This window comes from Pezoporus wallicus, unplaced genomic scaffold (genome assembly GCF_028554395.1).
Source record: "Pezoporus wallicus isolate ANWC-B61680 ecotype Strahan unplaced genomic scaffold, APGP_CSIRO_Pwel_v1 contig_6484, whole genome shotgun sequence".
Lineage (NCBI taxonomy): Eukaryota > Metazoa > Chordata > Aves > Psittaciformes > Psittacidae > Pezoporus > Pezoporus wallicus.
The window spans coordinates 3,713,039-3,738,087 of record NW_026638903.1 but is presented as its reverse complement, the minus strand read 5'-3'; the positions used below and the strand labels follow the sequence as shown (position 1 = coordinate 3,738,087).

General features: G+C 39.6%; 1 protein-coding gene across 1 annotated transcript; it reads right to left on the bottom strand.

Moving 5' to 3' along the window:
• Positions 1-86: 86 nt before the first annotated feature.
• ADGRG7 (adhesion G protein-coupled receptor G7) lies at positions 87-23,345 on the bottom strand. Its single transcript, XM_057413038.1, is given in 22 exon segments — positions 87-156; positions 158-303; positions 1,520-1,545; positions 1,548-1,673; positions 2,555-2,719; positions 3,731-3,808; positions 5,186-5,386; positions 5,424-5,491; positions 5,493-5,546; positions 6,650-6,762; positions 8,049-8,198; positions 9,646-9,767; positions 9,770-9,805; positions 12,353-12,466; positions 12,551-12,669; positions 12,986-13,077; positions 13,498-13,570; positions 13,572-13,652; positions 15,662-15,771; positions 17,238-17,362; positions 21,453-21,560; positions 23,306-23,345. Coding segments are annotated over 22 exon segments (2,217 nt in total).
• Between the last annotated feature and the right edge of the window lie 1,704 nt (positions 23,346-25,049).

Below are 25,049 nucleotides of genomic sequence, written 5' to 3'. Positions count from 1 at the left end.
ATGTCATTCAAGATATCCGTGAGATCTACATAAAGCAAACCATGAAAAATGCAGGATTATGTTTCACAAATTACAGGTTCCTAACTTTAGTTAGGGAAAGTAGACAAGGAAATGTTCTCTGATAAAGTCTGTGTTGATCTGAGAGTTTCCTGTGAGTTTTGCAGGCTGTGCTTTTGAAGCATAGTAAGTTTTTGAATGCAGATACGGGGATACCCTTGGCACCCAAATAAAAGGAAACACCTTGGAAACTTTGTTCTTGAAGGCTGGTGATCTGAAAGTGTACAGAATACAGATCTGAACTCCCTGTAAATTAAAATGTGGAGTTCATATTTTCCTTCTAAACCCAGAAAAGATTAGTCAGTATTATTTGTCTTGAAAAGCAACCATGAAACAATTTTCAGTACCACTAACAATGACATTAATACCTTGAAATACAAGAAGTACTTTGAATAGTAAAGATATTCCATGTAACTATGGATTTGCAACTATAGTCGCCTCATTTGCACATTGTAATGGGTTAGCTATGTCTCAGGATCATGTACCTAGGTAAGATGAAGGTAAGACCTGCTTGAGCATACTATAAGCATTACATGTGGCTGGTGTGCACTGTCAGCACTTCAGTCAGAATATGGGTAGAAGCAGAACTTCAGAATTTCTATACTTGTTCTATTCTTATAAATTCTCATTTCAAGGACTAATTGGGAGTATCTTGGGGTTAAAACAAAAAAAAAAACCAAAAAAAAACCGCTCATGGTTCTAAATAAAAGGATCTCTGTTCCCTGATCACGATTCCAGGAACACAGGAATCATGATCAGGATGGGTGTAATCCATTCAGTGTAGTAATAATCACTTCAAGACTTTTTGCACAGAGAGTTTGCAGATCTGATCCACACTAGTGTATGGGCCCTCAGTTTTCCTTAAATCAAACTGGTAATAAACAACATTTGAGTATGGGGGGATTTTCACATATTTCCAATTAGCTATTTTGTAGAATATATTTAGTGGTGTAATAATGAAGGATCCATTGATCCACGTACTTTGTACTTCGTATGCTGTATATGACTAGAAAGCCAATAATCCAGCAGGACTGTGGGCAGAGGCAGGTGCTTTCCTATAGGCTTTTATCCAGGATCATCGTGAAAGGTCTCAAGCAGTGAAGTTCCAGTTACTTCCCTGGGAGACTTTCCCACAGCTGATAGAGAGGTTTTTTCCTGATATTCATTCTGAATATGGTTTTATCTATGATCTGATAGAAGAGATGCCACTCGGACAGGAAGGTCTTTTCAGTGGTGACCTTGAAATAAAATCTCACGTTGATTTATACAACAGGAAGAATTTTATGAGTGACAGAGCAGAAAGATAGCATCCCTTTCTGAACAAAAATTCTGAATCCCTGTAACTGCTTTCGAACAAGTTCCCAGGCTATACTAACTTACCAACCTATAGAACAAATAGATCTGACTCTTTCTTTTTTTCCATTATCTCTGGTATTAGTCTCAGAATTACTAAATGCTTTACCTGGGTAGCATTAAAAATGTGAAACAACTGAAAAACAGACTTGTTTCTTCATGACTTATTAATGTGAGGTAGCCTATCATCCAGGTGATGCCAAGCACTACCACTGTAGAGATAGTGCTAATCATCTTTTTCATAAATGAATCCTTTTTATTCCCAGAAACACACATTAAAAAGTTATTAGACCTTTCTCTTTTAATATACTTTTGAGCATTAAAGTTTCTATTTATTCAGAGTTATATTGCAAAGATGTGTTATTCAGGTGAGTTGAAAACAAACACGTCCCTACATTTGTTTGACCTATCATCCAGAGAAGAAATTCAGAAAAAGTAATCTAACCAAGTTTATCAGAATAATCTGTGTTTCGAGTATGTAGCTTGAATGATTCTTTAAAAAAAAAAGTAAGGATTACCAAGGCAACAAGAAGCATTGAAAATTAGCATGCTAGCTGTTATAAACTTTTTAGAATGCTTATGATTTTAATCCAAATGTGCTTAATTTTCACTATGAGAATAAGCGACCAGTGAAGTCTGGATGTCCTGTTTCTCTCAAGCCTGAGGGGAGGCAGAGATAAGGTATTTTGTTTGCCCCAGCTGTGCAAATTATACATAAAAGGAATGAAGAAATGGCACAAAGGTTTGTTGAACACATCAGTTCTGTGGGATTAAAATTAAAGCAATCCCTTTTCTAAGTAGTACAATGCACTGCGGAGTTTGTGACACAGCCTCTGAGAAGACATGGAGTGTTGTTGTAAAACTGAGCAAGTAAATTGCTTCAAAGCTGCAAAGAATTGGTCTGACATTCAGATGTGCTGAGAAATCATTCCATTCTCATTTGGCTGGACACAGCTCTGCTCTCACTGGGGGTAACCTTCATTGAAGTGAAGTGAATTAATTTTCTGACTGCTGTAAATATGCATTTCCTTAAATAAAACACTTCATCAGAAGCCTGAGTTCGTGATAAGAAAGTCTGAGCTGGTGACATGAGACCAAGCAACACATTTGCCAAAAGATCTGAGGAGTCCTATGCTGTCTTACCTTGTCAAATTCTTGTTCTACTTCCATATCGCAGAGACACTGATTGTGGTGAAAGTGATGATGTTAAACAGGAGTATGAGTGCTACTGGCATGAAGAACGACCACAACATGGGCTTTTTCACACTGAAATTCTGATTTTGATACAGTGCTGCAAGCCAGCAACTTTTAACATATAAAGAGAGGCCAATTCAAAAGATTTGTTAGACACATTATTCAGAAGACCAAAAAAAAAAAAGTATTCCGCTTGCATCCTGAAAGACCTCATAGGACTTCCTCAGTTTTGTTAACCTGTCTCTGAAAGGCAACCATTCCTTGAGAACTTTCAATCATGTTTTTCTTTCTCTGAGAAACACAAAATGATTTATTAAAAATGAACTGCCTAGAGAAATATAATACAGTGCAATATAGCTAACCAAATAGATACCTGGCCACCATATGCAAGTTTATCTTTAAAGTATGTGTTATAATAGACCTGAAGAGAAAAGTAATAGGGGATACCCAATGAGCAAAGGTTGAGACAGAAACAGGGGCAGTTTAAGGACAGGGTTATCCTGTAATAATCCTTACATCTTTTTTTATTTTATTGCTAAATCATCTTAAATTAGAATTCAACACTCCCTAAATGAGTATCATAAGTGGGTGTAAAATGCCCATGTAAAAGGGGGGTTTGTGTTTGTTTTTCCAAAAGAAGTCTATCTTTGTTCTGTATCATCTGCTGTCACCAGGGCACACTGTAGCCTGCTTTGGTATGTAGGCACTCAATATCAATATCAATATCAAAAACATAGGGTAAATAGGGATATTGTTAAGTTGGCCAGAAAGGTTTTAAATAAATGGGAGGATTAAGTTTAGGTACTGAAATGCAGTTACTCACTCAAGTGAAGGTCTTGAATTTCAGTTAGGCTAAGGACATCTACAGCTTCCATTTAAAGTCACAGGGGATCTTGCAGGAGGATTCAAGGCAAATGTGGTTCTAGTTCCCTAAATCCTTAGTTAGGAGAAACTGCAATTTCTCATAGTGAATGTTTAGTTTGAATGAAAAGTTCTGTCTTCTTTTAAGTACTTATATGCACCAAGCCGTATACCAACAGTAAATCTAGAATTGTACTGATAATGAGCCATCACAAAAGGTGTGAGATAGTAAGTTTTGTAATAATACATGAACTTATAATTTTTCCTGTCTTCCTGTAGTTTAAAGCTTTTCCTTCTCTGTAAGTAGCTCCAAGTGTTATTGCAACTACTACAGCAGAGATTACTAATTAACAGGAGAGACATTAGCAATTTATTGTTCCTTTGGTTGCATGGGTGCATGCAAATAGCTTATGGCCTCCGTAAACTATAACTCCATAACTCCATAGATTTTAAGAGCTCTGTTTCATCTGCCTTGCACTAAACTACATGGATTTTCTACAGCCTATAGGCAGGACCGAGTGTTGTGAGCACTAGTTTTCTGAGGACAGCTCACATCCAGGACTTGCTGATTTTTGCCATTAAAGAGCTTCAACAGAGCTTCCAGAGACAACACCAGTGGTGACTGAGCAAACTCCTTCCTGTGCTGTAGCTGACTCCCTTATCACAGCTGCACAATCCTATCCTCTTGTCAGTAATGAGAAACTTAAGAAAATCCTGCACCACTCACCGCTACATTTTATACCAGCTTGATGCAAAGCATAACTTTTGCTCTTTGAGAAGCATGGCAGCGTGGGCTTGCCTCCTCAATGCCTTTGCTTCACTTCCTGTCTTCCATGTCTCCTGCCTGTTTGCTAAGCAGCATGTCACATGAGAAGGATCCTCCTTCACACATTTTGAGCTGGGAAATAAACATGCTGCTTAAAGTCTGTTCTTCCTTCAGCCCTAGTAGAGATCTTTCAGACTGCCAAGTATTTGCTGTGCTCTCAAAGTAGATCTGAAAAGCAGTGAGTCAGAATCATGTGGTTTTAGACATGTGCAACTAGTCACAGGACACAGTGAAGAACCTAATGCTGTACTATCATGCAAATGAAGCACAGTGATGCATAGCCAGGCAGCTTTTGCTGAACACTTGCTGGCTTGCATATGCAGTCCGAATTCTTACAGTTTTAGAGGAATTGGTTCTACCTCCACCCAAATGCAAAACATAATAATGAAACAGTCAGGATCTAAAACTGGTTGGTAGGTGCCATCAGAAACAACACACCGCACAAGCTGACCACTGACCGACCACTCTTATACACTGTGTTGGAAGTATTTCTTGGAGGATTTTTACTTTACCTAGTGGGCATCTATCTGCATTCTTCAGTCCTCCAAGTAGTTCCTTTTCAGCTTGCAGTGCTGCTAACTGCTGTTCTGACTTAAGAATGTGCTCTTTGCTTATTAATAAATAATATGTACCAATTCATGTCATTCACTCCTTGCTTTTGGATGTATGCAAGGCTCTGGCTTGAGGTCATGAGGAATCTCACAGATACCTAAATGAAGAATTGGAGTCCATCTATGCAATGACCATATCTGAAAGGGTTTTTTACTTGGTTCACAGAAGCAGGTTGTTGAAAGCCTTAATTGCTGTGAAAGTTTCTCCAGCACACAACAGACTTGTGGTGTTGTTCCAGTGAACAAGCTATCACTTTAAGTGCCATATGACTTTAAATCTTACCCCATCCGATTACTGACATGGTTATAAGAAAGCGTTCAGACAGGGGCTTCATGGCTCTAAGCAGCAGGAAGTACAGCTGTGCAGAACTGGGTGCTGACCACATAAATGTCACCAACAAAAAATAGTGCAGTAGGACAGCCACAGCTGTACACCAGGAGTCTGTGGGAGGATCTGCCAAGTCAGATGTGAGTAAGGTGTTAACTGATGGTGTCATAAGGAAGGTATTGCTGGTAGTGACTGGTAGTACTGGTAGTACTGTCGCTGTGATTCCTGGCATTTCGGCTTTCAATTTCAGTGATGAAGATGCATAGAGGAACAGAGACTCACTAACATCCAGATCACAGATGACTTTCGAGTTTTCCTATTGGTAGGAATATAGTAGAAAAAAAGTAAAGCAAAATAATTAAAACTGTAAAATATTTCTTCATTTCCATTGATATTAAAAGCAGGGTAGAGTATGTCTTTAATACAGAGACAAAGCAGAAAGAAACTTGTTTGCAGAATTTTACACCATCATTACTGTCAGACAACTTAATAAATCCATCAGTTTTGTCCAGTTTCAGCTAGAACAGAGAATACCCAGTACATTTTAGGACTGGGGCTTTTTACAACAGCAGTTGGGATGCATTTTCTTTTTTCCACACTGCTCCTTTTAGAATCCTTAAGTGTTAAGAGGTGAAATAGGATAAGACAAATATTTCTAAACAATCTTCAAGGTCTAAGAGAATAATAAACCTCCACTTCCAAACTCTGTCTTATAAATGCCTTTAAAAGGCAGAGTCTGGAGGCTCCTACAATCTTAAATACATTGACCTTGATGGAATTGCTCCAAACCTACATTAGTGCAAGCAGAATGAGAAACATACATTAATCTACAATAACTACAACTCTGTTGGCAATACTTTTCTCCTTGTTCAAGGGGGAATCACACGACACCATTTATCACAGGCATGTCCATCAAGGAAACTTGCTGCAGTTGTATTTGAATTAAGTCACAATAAAACTGTAGCACAAGCAGTGCACATAACCTACATTGCTATATAATCATGGTGCTTTGAAATCAGCTGTTCCCTACAGACAGTTTATAAACAAAGCAATAGAGTATAGAAACTATCAAATAGGTAACAGAAAGCCCTGTCAAAGCAATGGAAAGATTTTTCTTGTCAGTGGCCATGCCCAGTGTTTCCTGTGAAAGGCTTGGCCTTTCACCATACTGGAGTCTTCCATACTCTGTGGTATCATTTCTTTTCAAAGCTTGCATTTTTGAAGGTGGATTTATTGAATAATAATCATATATGCATATATATGTATCCTCACATTAAAATATTAGCATAAATAGGTTAAAGTTTAATGTAGGTGACCAATATGTTTCAAACTCGCTATTCTGTTTTTCTCAAAATACATAAAAAGCAAAATATTGTAACTTAGAATTAAATACTTGCAGTTTTACATCTTCCCTCTTACCTACTGAATTTTTGAAATAAAATGGAAATGATCACATCAGCTATGGACAATCCAACACCAATGTAAGAAATATACTCCAAAGGCATTGCATATTTATGTTTGATCTGAAAGGCCTAGGAAGCAAATTGCATCAGTTATAGGATGAGAAGAGATAGATTTATTTCTAAAATTTGTGTTTCTGATAGCACATAGAAAATAAAATGTTTTAGTGAAGTTATGACTGCTGCTAGTCACTGCCAGAATTTTCAGATCACACAGAATTATTATGGACCTCAAAACTAGAAAAGATTGTGCAGAACTCCACAGAGACTCCACAATGTCATTCAAATATTTAACAAAATAGCAAATTAAAATATTCAGAGAAAAATGCAAGGTGACACAGACTGAAAAAAGTAGCTTCAACTTTTTGTACTGATGTGCGTTGTGAATTTTGGCTTCTGAGGATAAGGTCTAAAGTAAGATGTTACAAAGAATACAAATCAAAATCAGTCTTTGTATAGTGACAATAAAGCAGCAGGTTAATATAAATGTGTTTAGTGAAAAAGCAAATACTGTTATCTTTGCATGAATGGATGGGAATCTTCTCTATAATATGGACATTTTGTGCAGTAACGACATGTGTAAGATAAAGAGAAATGCAGAAACAAGTAAATATTAAAAATATGGAAATGCTGTTCTCTGGAGACAGAGTAAAAAGAAACTTTAAAATCCTGACACTGCTGAAGTCAGTGACCACAGACGTGATTTTACTCAGGGAGTGTTTTGTTTAGACAAGCTGAAACAAATACTGAAAGAATAAGGAATGTTAGAGACAGTCATTCCAAAATAGCCTTGTTAATACAAGAGGACAATATTTGAAACTTACTGGTAACAGATAGGTTGTGTTTTATAAACATATAAGCAAAGTAAGTAGTTAATGCTAGGTACTTTTGAGTTATTTAGCCAGCACAAGGCAGTGTCACAGCTAATTCAGATCCCAAGCTCTCTACTATTGGTCTTGGGGCACTTTTGGTTCTAGATGTACACTCAACAATCAGCTGTAGCAGCAGAGATGCAGAGCTGGAGGCTACCAGAGCTGAGCAGGGGGAACGAGTTGTACCAGTCCTTCCCTGCTGCTGGGGTGCCAGCAGGTGGGCACAGCCACAACGTGTGTCAGAGGAAGCCAGGACTCACCTATATGCTTAGCTTTCCGGCAGCCTGGGGACAAATCACATGTCCCAGTACCAGCTGTGTCACAGGTCAGAAACAAGTACATGGGAGCATCTTAAATCCTGGGCATTCTAGCTCGACGCATATATGCCTTTACATCAGCATGCTGGTCTTAACAGTTGGAAACAACCAAATAAATGAAAGAGAAAAAACACAAAATCTCACCATTTGAGACAGGACAACACCCTACCATCAGGACAGCAAAATCAATTGTGTGAATACACCTGTATCTCAAGAACTGGTCTCTTCCTTTTGCACAGCTGGCTGTGCTCCAGGCATTGACAGTATAGTCCCAAAAGACACAGGCATGATCACACAGCTGCAGTTCACATATGTTGTACTATAGATTGGGATTACAAGGAGAAAAAGTGGCTACAGGAACATAAACAGGTATGCAATAGCAAATAGTGTGTACTGATAATTGTCCTCTGAAAAGGGAGCTGCCAACTACTTAGGGATTTATAGAGTTTTCAGTAAACCTGATGAACGATACTAATAACAGCATAATTTGGCATTTTGAAGTTAACTTTGTGTGCCTTTCTCAGTCAAGATTGCCAAAGAAATTAGCCATTTCTGTAAATTATTCAGGTAAGTACAGTTCAGATGCACATAGGCTAGGCATTAAAAAACTGCCAAATAAATTCTGCATAACCCAAACAACAGCTTTCTGATATTAGTAGTATTAAATTATTGCCAACCGAAGCTGAATCCACACTGGAAAGGGAAGTAAACAACGATGAATGCCATGAACTATCCCCTCCTGTCCTGCAGTATTGCAGTGCTTGTGCAGTCATATGTCAAACTGCATTGCAGTCATTTTCAGACAACATAGCTCTGCAGGGTACTGCAATTAAAACTGCTTTTTAATAAGCAATGAGCAGCTTGAAATACAAATAAGTGGTGAAAGCAACTATTGACAGTACTAGGTAATTCAATTAAAAATGAGGAATAAAAGAAGTAAAATAATTAGAAGTTTGTTTTAGTGATTTCCTTAAAATGTTCATGTGTTTTCCAGACCACTTAAGTGTATGGATCCATAATGATGATTAGTGATCTATCAAATGATGATTAGTGGTCTATCATGTGCATGTATTTGAGCTTAAAACCTTTCTTAAATATTAGAAGAAGAAGCCATTTACTGTTTTCTGGAGAAACCATTCTAAATGTGTATATATTATCTAAAACTTCGGTTATTTGAGCGAATGGGCACTCACATAGAGCATTTCTTGCAAGAAAGCAGTGACATCTGGAATCAGTTCCTGGGTAAGGAAGTCAAAACAAAATGCACAATGATTTTAACTGGAAACAGGAGTTAGAAGATGGTATGAAAAATTAACACTTCCCACATTGATAGATGTGTTGGGCTGTGCCAGTCATGTTGACTTTTTATTTATTCCAATAATAGTGATAGTCTTCTGGAAAGAAAAAATGTCTTCTAGCATCCTGGCTTTTTTAATTCTTGCTTTAGGACTGATGTACCCAAGGACAAATCCACTCTGGTATACCTATAACTTCTTATGGAATACAGTTTTGCTTGCAAACATCCTAGTTTAGCAGTACTGAATCAGTAACACCAGGTGTTAAACACTAAAGTTGAAAAATGTTTTATTCACTTATATCACCTATGCATCCCACAAGCTCTCTCAACAACTTATTGACAGAAATCAAGGCAGTATGCAAAAAGGAACCCTCTGCTTGAGTGTCTTTCCCTAAGGTCTGAAGATAGGTAGTAGAGCAAGGGAAGCCTATGGTTCAAACTTAACACCACTTTTCTTACTGGAGCTTACCATGGGACTGAAGGCTGTTTCAGTGCTGCTGGTTCTTCCACCATCAATGTTGCCAGAGACAATTTGTCTAGAGAAACTATGGCGAGTCTGATAAATCCTTGACTGGAAGAGTTTGTTGTTTGATACAGGACAAAACCAATTCTTCCATTACCTGATGAACCTTCACAAGGCAAACAGAAAAGTAGGTATGAATAGCATATATCAGAGAAGCTGGTGCCTTTGAAGAAGCCTACACTATGCTGTTTCACACATCCAGTATTTACAGCAGATTTTTGTTTAGATGTTTATTTAGAATCCGTTTAAGAAATAGAGAAGAGCTTCTTTTCCCATGACTCATAGAATCATAAAATAGTTAGGGTTGGAAAGAACCTTAAGATCATCTAGTTCCAACCCCCCTGCTGTGGGCAGGGACACCTCACACTAAACCACGTCACCCAAGGCTCTGCCCAGCCTGGCCTTGAACACTGCCAGGGATGGAACATTCACAGCTTCCCTGGGCAACCCATTCCAGTGCCTCACCACCCTAACAGGAAAGAATTTCCTCCTTATATACAATCTAAACTGCCCCTGTTTAAGTTTTAACCCGTTACCCCTTGTCCTGTCACTACAGTCTCTAATGAAGAGTCCCTCCCCAGCATCCCTATAGGCCCCCTTCAGATACTCGAAGGCTGCTATGAGGTCTCCACGCAGCCTTCTCTTCTCCAGGCTGAACAGACACAACTTTCTCAGCCTGTCTTCATACGGGAGGTGCTCCAGTCCCCTGATCATCCTCGTGGCCCTCCCCTGGACTTGTTCCAACAGTTCCATGTCCTTTTTATGTTGAGGACACCAGAACTGCACACAATACTCCAAGTGAGGTCTCACAAGAGCAGAGTAATGTGGCAGGATCACCTCCTTCGACCTGCTGGTCATGCTCCTTTTGATGCAGCCCAGGATACAGTTGGCTTTCTGGGCTGCAAGCTCACACTGTCGCCTCGTGTTTATTTTCTCGTTGAGCTCACACTGCCCCCTCATGTTGATTTTCTTGCCGACCAACACCCCCAAGTCCTTCTCCACAGGGCTGCTCTGAATCTCTTCTCTGCCCAGCCTGTAGCTGTGCCTGGGATTGCTCCGACCTGGATCTCAAGAGGGTCATCTTCAATTTTTGCTGAGGTGGAGCATGAAAATAATCACTGCCTTTCTCTTACTGTGATTTCTGGGGAAAAATACTGGTAGTGAGGAAAATAATATACTAAATCCCAATACATGCACACACTCCAAATGGGCAGGCTTTTAGTTTTTAGTAACACTAAAAAAGAAACTTTAACACCGAGGACATTTACAGTTAGGAGGAAGTCAGAGTATAAGAGGTTGGCTGGGCTTTTGTCTTCAGATCCAGGTTTTGGATTCTGTTTCTTCAGCACTCTTATTGAACTAGAGAGATTTCATCTAAGTGATTTAAATTACTAGTATTAATTGCTATTCAACTGAGGAAGTAAAAATCCTGGTTTATATAAATATATATTTTATATATATATGTATCTATATATATTTGTTCTTGATTTTGTACTTTTTATTTAAGATCAAAAAAGACTGGTTTGATCTCTCTCTGATTTGATCATCAAGGGAGATGACATGACATGGAATGTCATGATTGTGTACTTAATATTGAAGAAATATATTTTTTATTAAGACAAGCTGTGTGTTTAATCTAGCTCTCTTGAGGAAAAGTGTTATGTTCAAGGCTTCAATTACTTGATTACACTGTTTTTTCCACAGGGTCATTGTCTGAAACAGTTAAAAGAAATGACAGTGACCAGTTAATGAGTTATTCAGTGTTTGTATTTTTTTTATTGTCACTGCTGTGTGTGGGGGGCTACCTGATATATCCCTTTGATTATTTTCTAGTCCTAGTGAGTGGACTGAATTATTCATTTCCCTGTGGGCTAGTATATGAATGATGTTCAGAATTCTGATGTCTAAGTGCTCCACAAACTTCACCTTCATTATACTCTTGTGCTGCGATGTCCTCAGAGAGACTGAGGACAAGTCTGCTGGTTTCAAGTGCCCAGTCTGAAACTTGTTATTTTTATTATGACATAGGAATGTGCATGTTCAAACCTCAACTCCTCAACACTCACCAGCTTCTGCAGCAAATGAAGCAGAGGAGCTACAAGCTGCTGGGGTTTTTTGGGTATTTTCTATTGTGTTTTGGTTTGGTTTGGTTTGTGGGGTTTTTTTGGTTGTTTTGCTTTTTTTTCTTCAGGGCAACACCAGTTTATCCTCTAAGCACTGCAGAGGGTAAGTAATGGATTCTGGAAAAACCCTGTATGACCATGCCATTAAAGACTATTCCAATATGTAGGTGTGAAGATGTGTATGTCCTGGCTGACACCTGACAGTAATAGTAATTTTAGTTAAAATGATTGATGTTTGGATTTCAGGCAAAGTAAATATGTACTAACTCTTAATGTCAAAGCTTCATTACATTCTCAATTTTAGAAAATAAATTAAAAAGTCCCAAACACCAAAAGCATTCTAGCCATTACATCTCATCCAGCACGTGTATTTCTTGTGCCATATGGCATCACCATGCATAAAAAGAATGTAATTGTTTATATTGGCTAAGGGTTTGGACTGTTCTGGGCTTTTTTTCCAAAGGAGATTTTTAGTGGATATTCATTCAAAATGTTCCCAGGCACAGTCTTCAGCAGGAGAAAGAACTTACTGTGATCTATAATGTTGAACGGTATATGAACTTCAGTACTGACATCAGCAATAAGCCCAGGGACATTTTCCTGTATTTCTAGTTTTGTTGGCTGATAATATCCCGGTGTTGTATCTGCAAAAATTAGCAGTGGGTGCATTAGAATTTATGGTACATACTGCCTTGTCTAGGTTAATCCAACAACACACACAGACCTACCCCTCTGTGCTGAAAACAGAATTATAGAGGAGCTTAATTTCAGTGGAGCAGACCGGATTGCGAAATTGGTCTGTGAGATGTTGGAAGTCAAAGAAAATTCCTCCGTTGTTTTTGTGAGGCTGCATTGAAATAAAGAGTGGGAAAAAAGTTACCATTATTTGTTAAGATATGGCTACAGTTCCAGTTTCCGGCTTCCTCTCTGATTTGGTTATCCAGCAGGAACTTTTCCTCATTCCCTGTTCTTATCCTTTCTCCAAAGCAGAAAAATCAATCCAGAATTGTTTACGCCAGTATAAATCTCCTGAATCAATGAAATTCCATATTGGACTTGAAAACTAAAAGTGTCTTGACTTGTCCATGAACTGCTTTCATCCTGAAACAGAAGGGAAAATGCAGTTTGCTACATCTAAAAAAAATGGCAAAAGCTAAAATTACTTTGTTGTAACATTGACGAGATTATTTTGGTTGAATTCTGTTTCATTGGCATCCAAGAACTGATTTACTGTAGCCGCTGCTGCCACAGATATCTGAGACAAGAAGGAAAAAAAGGCAGTATTCAAATGCAATTAAAATAAATCACCCCATGTGCTACATAGTGGATGGACAAAGAACACTTCATAAGCATTGATTGAAAGTACGCACTACAGAGTACACCAAGCACAGGATGCCATTTGAGAAAACACAGACTTTGCACCAATGAGTTCATAAATACCACACGTGTATTAATTTAAACCATAAGGATTGCCTGATAAACATCCAACAATGTTAATATTAAAATTTCAGGTATATGCAAGTCTAACATATATCTAACAGTCTAAACACCTGGTAAGAAACAAATTTACACTCAGCTCTGAGAACTGTTCCTTCTGCTGGCAGAGAGGGGACAGAATTGATATCCCAGATATGAATCCACAAAGGTCTTATTTTTAGTCTTAGTTAAGTCTCACCTAAGAGTCTTCTGACACATTGGGTGTTTTCAGAATCTGCACTGAGATGCTTGCAGCAGCATAGATGTTCTGTGGTCAGTTGGTCTGGCATGGAGGTAAGGATTTCAGTGTTACTTGCAATAGCTGCAATATTGCTGGAGTTCACAGTTTCAACCAGTTAGGAAAATGCCATTCAACAGAAAGAAAATGAGGAAAGGAAAAAGAGTCACTACTTTTATAACATTCTCACATAAGATCAAAATATGCAAGAAATTGGTGGCCTAAATTGTTTCTGTTTGTGTCAAGTATGCAGTATTTGCAGTTTCTCCCTAGGGAATGATTTCATAGACTTCCAGAGTACCTTGGATTGGAAGGGTACTTTGGAGGTCCCCTAACCCAGCAAGGTCAACTGAGACCAGGCTGCTCAGGGGCTCACTTTGAATTTTCACAACCTCCTTCAGAAACCTGCTTGTATTTGACCAGCATCAAGGGAAAGAATTTTCTCTTATCTAATTGGAATTTCTCATGTTGCCACTTGTCTCTGTTACTGCTCTTCCTAAAACTGTGCACCTTGAAGAAGAGCCTGACCTCATTGTTCTCCACACCTTGCTGTGAAATAACTGTATGTATCAGCAGGACCTCCCTTTTGTCTTTAGTTCATTGAGCATCTGAGTCTATAAACTTCTGTACACCTTTCACTATTTCTTAAATAACCAGAATGGGATTTTTTGAAAAGCCACCAGAGGAACTTGAGAAATCTCATCTGGAATAGTTGTGCTTCTCAACACAGTGCTCATAACCTGCACTGAGAACCTTATCCTCACTTCAGTATATTGTATATAGTGTCAGCTTGGAATAAATGTAGAAAAAAAAAAAAATCTGATGCTGGAGATACTAATAAGAATTGCTAGAAGCACTGGCTGGGTCCAGTTTGAGTAAGTTAGCACTTAATAGGTACAGTGTAAATGTCTACAACATCTTAAAAGTCTAAACAAAAAAAAAAAGGTGAGGCTTAAGCTGTATGTTATGTGAAGGTATAGCTAAGTAACAGTAAGGCTTAAGGAGATGGAAAACCTGCTTATCATCAGGAGAATTTCCTTTGTAGTCTGTGAAGACCAACTAAACAGGGTATCAAGTCATCTCTTTTCTAATCCAGTCAATGAATAGCTTAAATGAATATCTTCAGTAACTGAACTGTTCGCAAATTTTTATGTTGGGAAGCTATCGAAATCAAGATTAATTCAACCATGCATCTCTGAAGTGTTCATAAAGCTTGGAATGGTAGAAAAGAAAGGTGAATACATTGCATAGGGAGGAAAGAAATTTATATCTATTACCCCTGGAGATTATATTATTTGATTTGAAAACATGTGCTTATACACCATGAACAAACAGTACATCATGAACGCCTATTTTCACTGTTCTTACTTCTATCTTTTAGCATGACCTTGGATTCAAATCAATTATTGATATTTAAAAGGCAGAAAATCCTTTTAAACCTGAGCTCTCGTTCACTAACAAGAGCACCTCCTTCTCCTCCCATTTCCTAGCATCCCTGGGCTCACTAGGTGGCAGCCCCGCATCACAATTCCAACAACAAAACCCCAAAACGCTAATGGCAGCAGAATAAGCCTATGTTGCATCCTGACGTTGCACTCTTGTTAGCATTATAAATAGGTACTACTTGTGGTATATATTAATCTAGAGAAGATTTAGCATTTGAACCGTTTAGTAAAGTCTGTGTATTGAGAAAAAATACTGAGCTCAAAGGATCCCAGCAGGTGGAGCACTGGATACAATAGTCAAGCAAAAATACATTATTAAATGGACTTTTCTTATTTAAAGCAAATGTAGCCCATTTCTTCCTCCATTCAGAGGTGTTTGCTGTGAACTGAGAACCTGAGTGAGGAAATTACTGGCCAGTTGAGGAATATGAAATGGGATGCTACGTTCAGACAAAATCAGAATAAAATCACCACCACTGGAAATTCAGGCCATTTGCAAAGCAGGCACATGGTGAGAATGGCACTGAAAAAAGGCTTTGGTCCTTCATTTTGCTTTCTGCAAAGTTTTAAGAAATGTAACACATATATGTTTCCTGCCTCAATTTCCTATCACTTCTTCTTTCCCCCCTTGGAATGATGCAGAATCTCAGACACAGTTTAAATAGGAATTTAAGATTACCTGTGATGCTAGGGAGTCCAGATTTTCATGACAATTCAGAATTTTGGGGTGCTCTAAAGTAGGTGTTTTCCCTTGTCTGGAGCACATCCAGATTGCTATTGAAGTGTTACCTGTAATTTTGTAAAAGCAGAAAGATAGGCATTTACTAGAGAAGCACTCACATGCACATGACCTCATTAGGAATTAAAACTGTATTGTGGCTGTGAGACCCTATCCAGTGCTGTTTTCTGTTTGCATGTAAAATATTTGTCTTTCAGAGTTAAAAGTGACCATGAATTATTTAATTAGTTCTTACTCTTTTTAGAACGTGTGGTTTATACTCATATACACAATCTTGTCAAAGTGGCTGATATTATTCATGCCAAATTCAGCTAGGTTTAGTTACACTAGAGCTGCAGAAACACATCTCTTAAATGGGAGGCAGAAGCATCAGCACTGAGCTATCAGAAAGACTTTTAATCATGTCCTGAGAAACATATTTCATATGCCTTGAAAGAAATGCAAAGGGTGTGTGGAGCAGCTGTGCAAAACTTACTCCTACAAGGTCTCTGGAAGCTGAGACAGTTCATGGAACCACAGCTGATGGAAAGTATCCTGAATCCTAATGCTAAATAGTAGGAAATGAATAGATTATTTTCTATCAAAAGGCTGTTCAGGAGCAGATACCGGGGGAAGGGGGGGGGGCACAAATTTACAAAATGGAATATATAAACCTTCGGAATCAGTTTTAAGTAATGTTACATTTGATGGCTTTGTAACAGTAGCAATGGAAAATTACTGAGGTGCATGATACATAGGAAAAAAAAAAGAGTACAGCTAGAGAACATACTGAGAATTCTTGTACAAGATAAAACGTTATAGTTGACGTAGTTTTAAGGAAAACAGTCTAAAAGAACAGTATGCAAGGATAAGGAGTATCCAAGAAAGGCAGGTGTCCAGGATGAGCTATGGTTAAACGAACTGATAAGTAGGAGGACATGAGGATTATTATGTCTGTGGTGCTAACAAACCGATTAAGATGGTATAAGCATCTACTGCGTGTGCTTCAAAGGCTGCCAGAAGCGATGAAGATTGTTGGAAGAAGTAAATGACCCTCAGAGACCACCACCACTATTCTGTACACATGTGGGGAACTTTCTGGAAAATAATGTAATCCATACGTAACCTCATGAATATGTATGTATGCCCAGTGACTATATAAGGGCGGCTTGTGTAGCAATACGGAGACACACGTTAGGAGGAGCTATCCCCCGTGTCTCCTGGCACCCAAATAAAGAATACCTGCTTGTCAGCCTGAAAACTTTGTTGGCAAGTTTGTTCCTGGAGTTTTCTCCTAATCAATACTAGCTGACTCACAGCCCAGTCCTAGACAGATATGGATACAACTCAGGGTGTGTGCCTTAAATTCTCTGCATTTGGGATAGAAAGCTGCCTGGAAAGGTTTGTGCTCCTGCTGCCTGAGCTATGCTGTTCCGGCTTCAAACATCAACCTCTCATCTGGTCTAATAATCCGACATCTTTCAGAAAAATTATATTTGTTTGTGGGAAGTAGAATTTAAAGGAAAGAAGCACATATTATTTGAAGTGTCAGGTTTGCATTTTCCTTCTGAGTTGCCATATTTACTCACTATAATCCATCAAAGATTTTTGGTAATGCTTTCAGAAATATGCACTGTGTAAGTACTGGCTTCACAGAAATTAACTGCACAGGAGGAAAAGAAAACATATATGCAAATCAAATATTTTTGGTGCAAGGACCAATTTTCAAAAGTTAAATAGTATTGAGATAGAAGCTCACTGAATCTTTTGCCCTAAGGGAAATAAAAGCAGTTGAGTAAAGCTCATCTAAACGCAAGCTGCTGAGCTGCTACAAGTGATACTTATGAAGTTACTGAAACCCTAATGCTCATATTTTTTTCCACCTCTCCTATTTTCACTGTCTTGGTCCTACAAAGTTTGTAAAAGATTATAAAGCTTCTCTTCCAGGGTCTTGTTACCTAAGCAGAAATCAGATTTGGTAACCTAATATCACAGGATAGCAGGGGGCAAAACCATAAATTTGCTCCACATGGGGTTTGGACAGTTAATGGGGGACACAGTCTTTTGGTGACTCTGAACCATGATGGGTTCAATGCAGCTTCTGGTGCAGGAAGTCGCTGCCCAACTGCCTGCCACAATGGTACAGGGTGGCCACCCCAAGCCCCACACCTTGCCTAAGCACCTGCTACTGTCTACGTCTAAAGGCAGGATGGTGAGCTCAGTGGACCTAACACAGTACAGCAGGTTATTGCCTACTCATGTCATACCATACCAGTATAACATAACACAAATTTACCTTGCATTGCAGCACACACTTGAAAAAAGTGCTGCAGCATTCAGCAGAAATATTTTGCTTGATCTTATGACTTGCAACATCCTGGTTTTGCTAACTTTTGTTAATTCGGACCACATTTCAGCTGACTGTGTTCTATTAGCAGGACTGAGTCAGAGAAGCATACCTATGGTTGAGGTTCTGAGCGGGGCTCAGGAGGTCTGGAGTGTTCTCCCTGTGCTGGCACAGGCTTCCTTGTCAAGTTACATAACTTTCTGTGGGTCGTATTTTCTATAGTGTCTCAGTTTCCCATGACACAATGATACTTCCCTTCTGTAGAAATGGTTATGAACAAATAAGGGTGCATGACTGCAAAGATTAGGTCTGCTTTATAGCACCGTACTTGAACTTTGCTTGCCAGGAGGTGATTAGCAGGGCATGCTGCTTGACCTTCTCCAGCTTCTCCATGTCTTTTTAGCCTGGGGTGCAGGCCCATATTCCTTGGTGTTGTCTCACCAGTGCCAGGATGATGAGGGTAATAGAGTCTGTCAATCTGTCTCTCTCCACAAAGCACAGCAGCTCTGCTTTTTTTGTGATGAACACACACTGTTGGCCCATGCTGAACCTGAATATTCACCGTCTCTCACAGGTAATTTGCAGCAGGGCTGCTCCTCAGCCAGAAAGTTTCTGGCCTGTGCCAATGTCCCTGGCATGGAGATCAGCACTTGTCCTTCTTGGACATTGTGAGGTTTCTGTTGTCATTATCCTCAGGTTTTTCATGGTTCTGCATTGAGACCATGCTATTAACTGTATCACAATACCTCTGCCCTGCCTCAAGTTTAGTATTGTCTACAGATTTGCTAAGAAGGCATGCTGTGTTATCCTTCAGGTCTTTGATGAAGACATTAAATGATACTGGCCCTAGTACTGACCAGCAGGTTACTTTTGTTATATGCCAATCAAGTCACTGATCACTACCCTTTAAGCTTGGCTGTTGAGTTAATTTTCAGTCCAGCTAGTGAATCCAGTTCATTCACCAAACCCATATATATTCATCTACCAAACAAAAATGCTGAAGGAGATGGTGTCAAAAGCATCTCTAAAATCAAGGTATGCTACATCTGTTGCTCTTCTGTTGAAGAAGACAGAAGGCAGACAAGTTGGTCAGATATGATTTTCCCTTTGTAGATCCGTGATGTTCCTGATTATCTTCTTGTCTTCTACATGCATGGAAATAAACTCCAAGAGGACATGTCCAAGAAGACATGCTCTGTAATACTCTTAGGACTGAGGTAAACCTGACTGTCTTATGGTTTCCACAGTCCTCCTTCTTGCTGTTCTTAAATGTGGGCATAATGTTGGCTTTTTTTCAATTCTTTCTGTTGTCCCTTGATCACCATAGGTGACAGCAGCCCCACTGTGACATCAGCCAGGTCTTTCAGCATCTTTGATTGAATACTGTCCAGACCCATGCATTTGAATACTTTTGTGGTGATCCTGCCTTTCATCTGACAGATGAAAGCCAGGAATAAGTTGATACATACGCTTTCATACACTAGTACTTATTTGTCATTGTTTAAACCCACCTCACCACCCACCAACTGATATCCATCTGAAATAAAACTGGTGTTTTTTCCCCACTGAGGCAAATCTCAAATTACTGCAAATATTCTGACTTCAGCAGAATTGCTCTAGATCTTTTTAGAAAGCCAAACAAACCACAAGTATGAAGAAAAGCAGGCACTTCTGTCATGATCTTTAAAGGAAAGTAACTACGACATAATGTACAAAAGCAATGAAATATGAGCTAAGTGGAAATTTTTCATCACCAATGCAAAAAACTAATTGGTTTACAAAATTTGACTACCCTCTATGTCGTGCTCTCTCCTGCTGGCAATAAACCGGATTACCTCCTCTCTTATACCCCCAACACCCAACTGGACTTCCTTCCAGCTTCCCCAACACCTTTAGCACCATGTTCACACATTCTTTATGCCCCATCATGTCTTAGTCCCTCCCTCACTTCTGTCTCTCACATCCATCTTTTGATTCCCAATACATAAAATACAGATTTTTATTTTGATAACTAGTGGAGAGAAGACAAATGTCATGGGTAGTTTAGAGCTGTGCATCTTAGTGGCTAGCCTGGATGGACTGGCCCCACAGTCCCCACCTCCACACTGTCAGCTTAAGTCTCCTTGCCTTTTTCTCAGTTAGGTATTTATAAGGTTGGTCTTCTGTACCCAACTAGTGATATATGCAAAACTTGTAAGATCTCAAAATCTTTAAGAGTTGTAACCATCTAGTGAATTTAGTTGAAAATGTTCAACAAGTGAAGAGTTGCCAAGAAGGTGGAACGACAAACAGATGGGTCGTATAAACGTTCCTCAGGAAAACAGACCAAAATTTAGATTTGGTAAATGCAATAATGCTTGTGGTTATTTCAAGTTAATTATGCCAGTCCAAACACTCTTACCTCATATATTTTAAAAACTATGATTACTAAAATCTATTCTGCAGCAAATCAAATACAGAATACCAGAGGAGTGAACACAGGGAATTACGGAGTCATCATAATAGTTTGTTTCCAGTGCTGAAATTCCAGCAATGATTATTTTGTTTAAGACAATTTCTCCAAAACATTTTACCCAAATGTTCCAATCCATCATGAACCCATCCAATCTGTCATCATCTGTTAGATGTGCTACCCATCCTGTATTAAGGAAATTACATGGGATACCTGAAGTTTCCATCTACCTAGCAGTCTTCACCAGGAATATTTTCTTGCCGATCTTTTGACATCCTTCTGACCAAATGTGTGATTTCATTTTACAAAGGTGCAGCGTATCCATGTGTCACACTGACCACAGTGTAGGTTGTCTTGGAAAGTGTGAGCTGTGGATGTTACCAGCACTGGAGATACTGCAGCTTAGTGAGCCAGTGCCCTCACAAAATCTGTTGGGAGCATCCGCACCAGTTACAGCAGTGCCATGCCGTGGCGCAGAGGACTGAAATGGGAGTCAACCAGCCCAGTACTATGCCAGACGTAGGAAATGTGACTCCTTCAAAAGCAGTGCCAGTGGTAGAAGGCACTGAGGATGGTCACTGTCCTGCAGGGTGCTGAGCTGGATGGTGTCCCTGTAAACACTGGTAGATCCAGAGATGTCGATACCGATTGCTGAGGTCTGAATCAGATTTTCAACTCACTGTGAATTTCAAGCAGAGGAATTCAGAGACCAAATTGGCTAAGAACAGACCACAGACAGTTGAAACCTGCAATGTCTTCCCCAGATACATTACTCGTTTGAAAGAGTGACAGGAGTGAAGGATACGGCCTCACCTAGCAAGAAGAGCCATATCACTGCTTGCAGATCCACCCTGCTGAGCAGGTCTCAGCAAAAGGGGAAGATAAGAGGCTTCCCAAAGCAGAGGGGTTCCCAGAAATGACACCAGCTGCCTATGCTGCCTGGCTTGTGCTGACCTATCTCACAAAGAGATCCCACCCACTCCTCTGGGCACACACAGGCTCTGTCCTGACAGATGCCACCATTGAGGCAGAAGCACAGAGGTAGCTCGGATTCTGTGGAGTCTGTGTAAATAAATAATCAAGATATATTAAGGAATAGTGATGTAAAAAGAGGTATCTATCTAATTTGCTGACCAAAAGAAACAAACATGATTAATTTGAAACTTCGACTAAGAATATATGTGACCCACAGTGTCCCTCATGTACTGTCACTGATCCCTCCCTTGAGCCTATAACCAGTGGCATGAATGTGGGGTCAAAGCTTTCAAACATGAGTCTGTGTTTCCACAACAATGTAGGTAGAAACAGTTTTGTGCAGCTGCTGGACAAGCAGGAGTGATGGTGCGGGTTTCCAGGCTGCCAAAGCACAAGCTGTTGAAATCATGAAAAGCCAGAATTACTTCTGCAGGATTTCACAGGAGCAAGAAGGCAAAATAGGACCACAGAACCCCAGTGCTGAGAGACCCAGAACAGTAAGAAGAACATGGACAGTCACAGATCCAAGAATCAGACAGAGATACTCTGATTTAAGACAGGCATTACTGAATACAGCTGATAAAACCCCATGCCCCACGTCACAGTAAACCTCGCACAGTCCCAAAGTGAAGGATGGAATTGGAATCCCTTCCCATAAGTTTCATGGTGGAAATTGTGCACCTGTGCCTTGAAATAATGCAGAAAACTGGAGCTGAGGACTGCCATTTGATCTGACATTTTAGTGCCTATTGTTTGCGATGCTGACAAATACAGTAAAACCAGAAAATTCAAAAGTAAAAACCGGCTGCCAGGAGCACATGTGCTATTGTATATTTCTAATATTCTCACTGAGCTAAAAAAAATTGCCTAGCTTCTTACTCTCTAATGAGATTCATAAACTGGAAGGTTATTGCAAACTATAGGGGATATGCCACATGGCGGGGGTAATTCTGGTCTTGGCACATATCACTCAGCTTTTGCTCATGTTGTTGCTATATAGTATTTGTGTTTCAGGCTGTCTCAGCTACATTACAGCCAGATGTCCATGATGATGATGGAATAGCATCTATGTGCTGCTAGGTAATGTCTCCACTAGCAATCAGCTTTTCAAAACACATTCTCTTTGTTGGAAATTTTACAGAAAGGAAAGGAAAACTCCTCCAGCAATCGAGACCTGGGAAGCCCAAGCTAAGCAGCTGTGGATAATGGCTATATCTGGGGAGATGAGTGCCAGGTTGGGCATCTGTTGCCCCGTTGCCTGGCAGCACTGGCTCACCCACCAGGCACATGAGTGTGTCACATGGGGGCACGTGGCAGACTAAGATACTTGCTTCAGATTTGGGAGCTTGGGAACCTGCAAAATACTGTGGAACTTGCAGCGCAGCTCCAAGCCTGTCTTACTTGGTGAACACATGCCTGAAGCAGACAGGCAGAAGGTGACACAGCAGGGTAATCTGGCACAGAGCATCCTGGAAACTGGGAAAGAGCAGCCCTGCCCTGCAAATGCACAGGCCTTGGGCTGCCTGCTGAGGGGCAGGACAGGGGACCAGCTGCAGCAGTCACGGGTGACAGCAATGGTAGTGGCACTTGCACAGCCCAGCTGAGGTGTCAGAGTCTGGCTCTGGCACTGTTGGTCACAGGGTGCAAAAGGAGTGAGAGGAAAGGGAAAGGTGTAAAGAAGATCAGGGCTGACACTTCCTGTGGGAGCGTAAAACAGAAAAACACAAAGCTGTGGGGTCAGAACTCCAGTGTTTACCCCTGCAGGTACAGACACAGCTGCCACGCCACCCTTGCAGCAAAAAGCAGGTGCCAGCAAACAGCATCAGCCTTACCTTTGCATTTCCCAGGAGAGCGCTTCTGTAAAAACAACATGATGCTTGCAGTTAACACTAATCAAAACTGTGGCTTTAGTCAGTGTTTGCTGACAGCCTTTCTCAGGCTGCTGTTCAAGGTCTCATGTACCATTATAAAGCTTTCTTTTTTCTTTTAGGCAGAGAGAAATCTGTGTCTTTCACAAACACAGATTCCTGAGCTGACTAATGCAGTCACATATACTCCCAACACAGTAAAACTCATCAGGTTTCAGTAATTGTGGCACTGACTTAAAATAATGTTGTTTTTTTTTTCTGGTTTTATCTTAAGAGTCAGAAAATATCTCTTTATTTGGCTTTGGCTTTGAAGTTTTGCAGACATTAAACATCTCAAGAATCACGTTTTGATCGTAAGTATTTTTAAACTAAAACTAAAATCTTCTTGCATAATGCTGTGTCATCATGAACCATTGGGATTTTCTTAATCAAATATTATTGAAACTGTTAATGCTAATACTTGTGAATGAAGTTTCAATACAGAATGACCACTACCAGTACGCATAACAAGCAATGCATCAGATGGGCATGGAGGTATTTTCTGTCCCTGAAGTACATGCGCTACTTCAGTACTTCCAGCAGCCATCCAGTTCCCAGCAGCTCATTTACCTGCAGTTGTGTAAATCCTAAGCATAAGCAGAGGTGCTCTTCTAGGAGTTGTACTAGGAGTTAACTCCTATCTCATCTGGGTTTAGCCCCACCAAGTTGAACAAAGCACTGGACATACATTTATATTAGCCAAGGTAGATTACTGCTGACATATGTTAAATAGTTGCTGTTTACTTATGCGCTACTTCTTGGGCATGGATATGTTCCCTCCCTCCAAACATCTGATAAATCTCTTGTAGTCAGTGTAATAATTTTGTATCATGTCAGTATAGTGACTATTTTGAAAGGAAACACTAGCCAGTTTTCTGTTACAAATTTGCACACAGAAGTGACTTACAAGGATGCATTTAGCTGATTTTCAGGTATAGTACATGCAATATTTTCCATACTCTTTCAGCAAAGTTTTCTACAGTGCAAGTTGTAATGAAAACATGAACAGGTGCTATTTATCATGTTTTGCTTATATGCATGCAAACATAAACTTATGTAAAGCTAAATATTTCCTCTTTAAAACATAATTTACTAGATTAGCTGCAGGTTTATTTTTGTCCTTTGAAAAATAAATGAGATTTCTACTGAAAGAGCGAGAAAATATCAAGACATTTCTCAAAGCTCTATCAGAAGACTAATGTACAGTGTAAACATGTTACAAGTAAAATACTCTAGAGAGTGTTTGCTCTCCTGTTCTACTTTAAAGCAGAATGCAATGTTTGGGATACTTCCTTAAACATCAGTGTAAGAAGAAAAATGATTCCATCTATAAAGCATAGAGCACAGAGGTAATAATGTATATCAGCAATCATGTTTAAATACTTAAGAAAAGGAAAAAGAGCCCAAAGAGCTCAAACAGAGCTCAAATGGAGTAGAATTATAGAATTTCCCAACCAGTAAAACATTTCTCTTACCAAGGCATTGAATGTCTTTTACTTGCTATAAGACAATGTTCCACCTCAGACAGGCAGCTACATTTATATTGGTAAGGGATGGAGCTTGGTATTTGAATGTATGGCATGGCTCAGAGGCATGTCAGAGAATGTTTCTTCCCTCTTGGCAAAGCGTATATATTACATATATATATAGCCTTCTGGAACTGACTCTA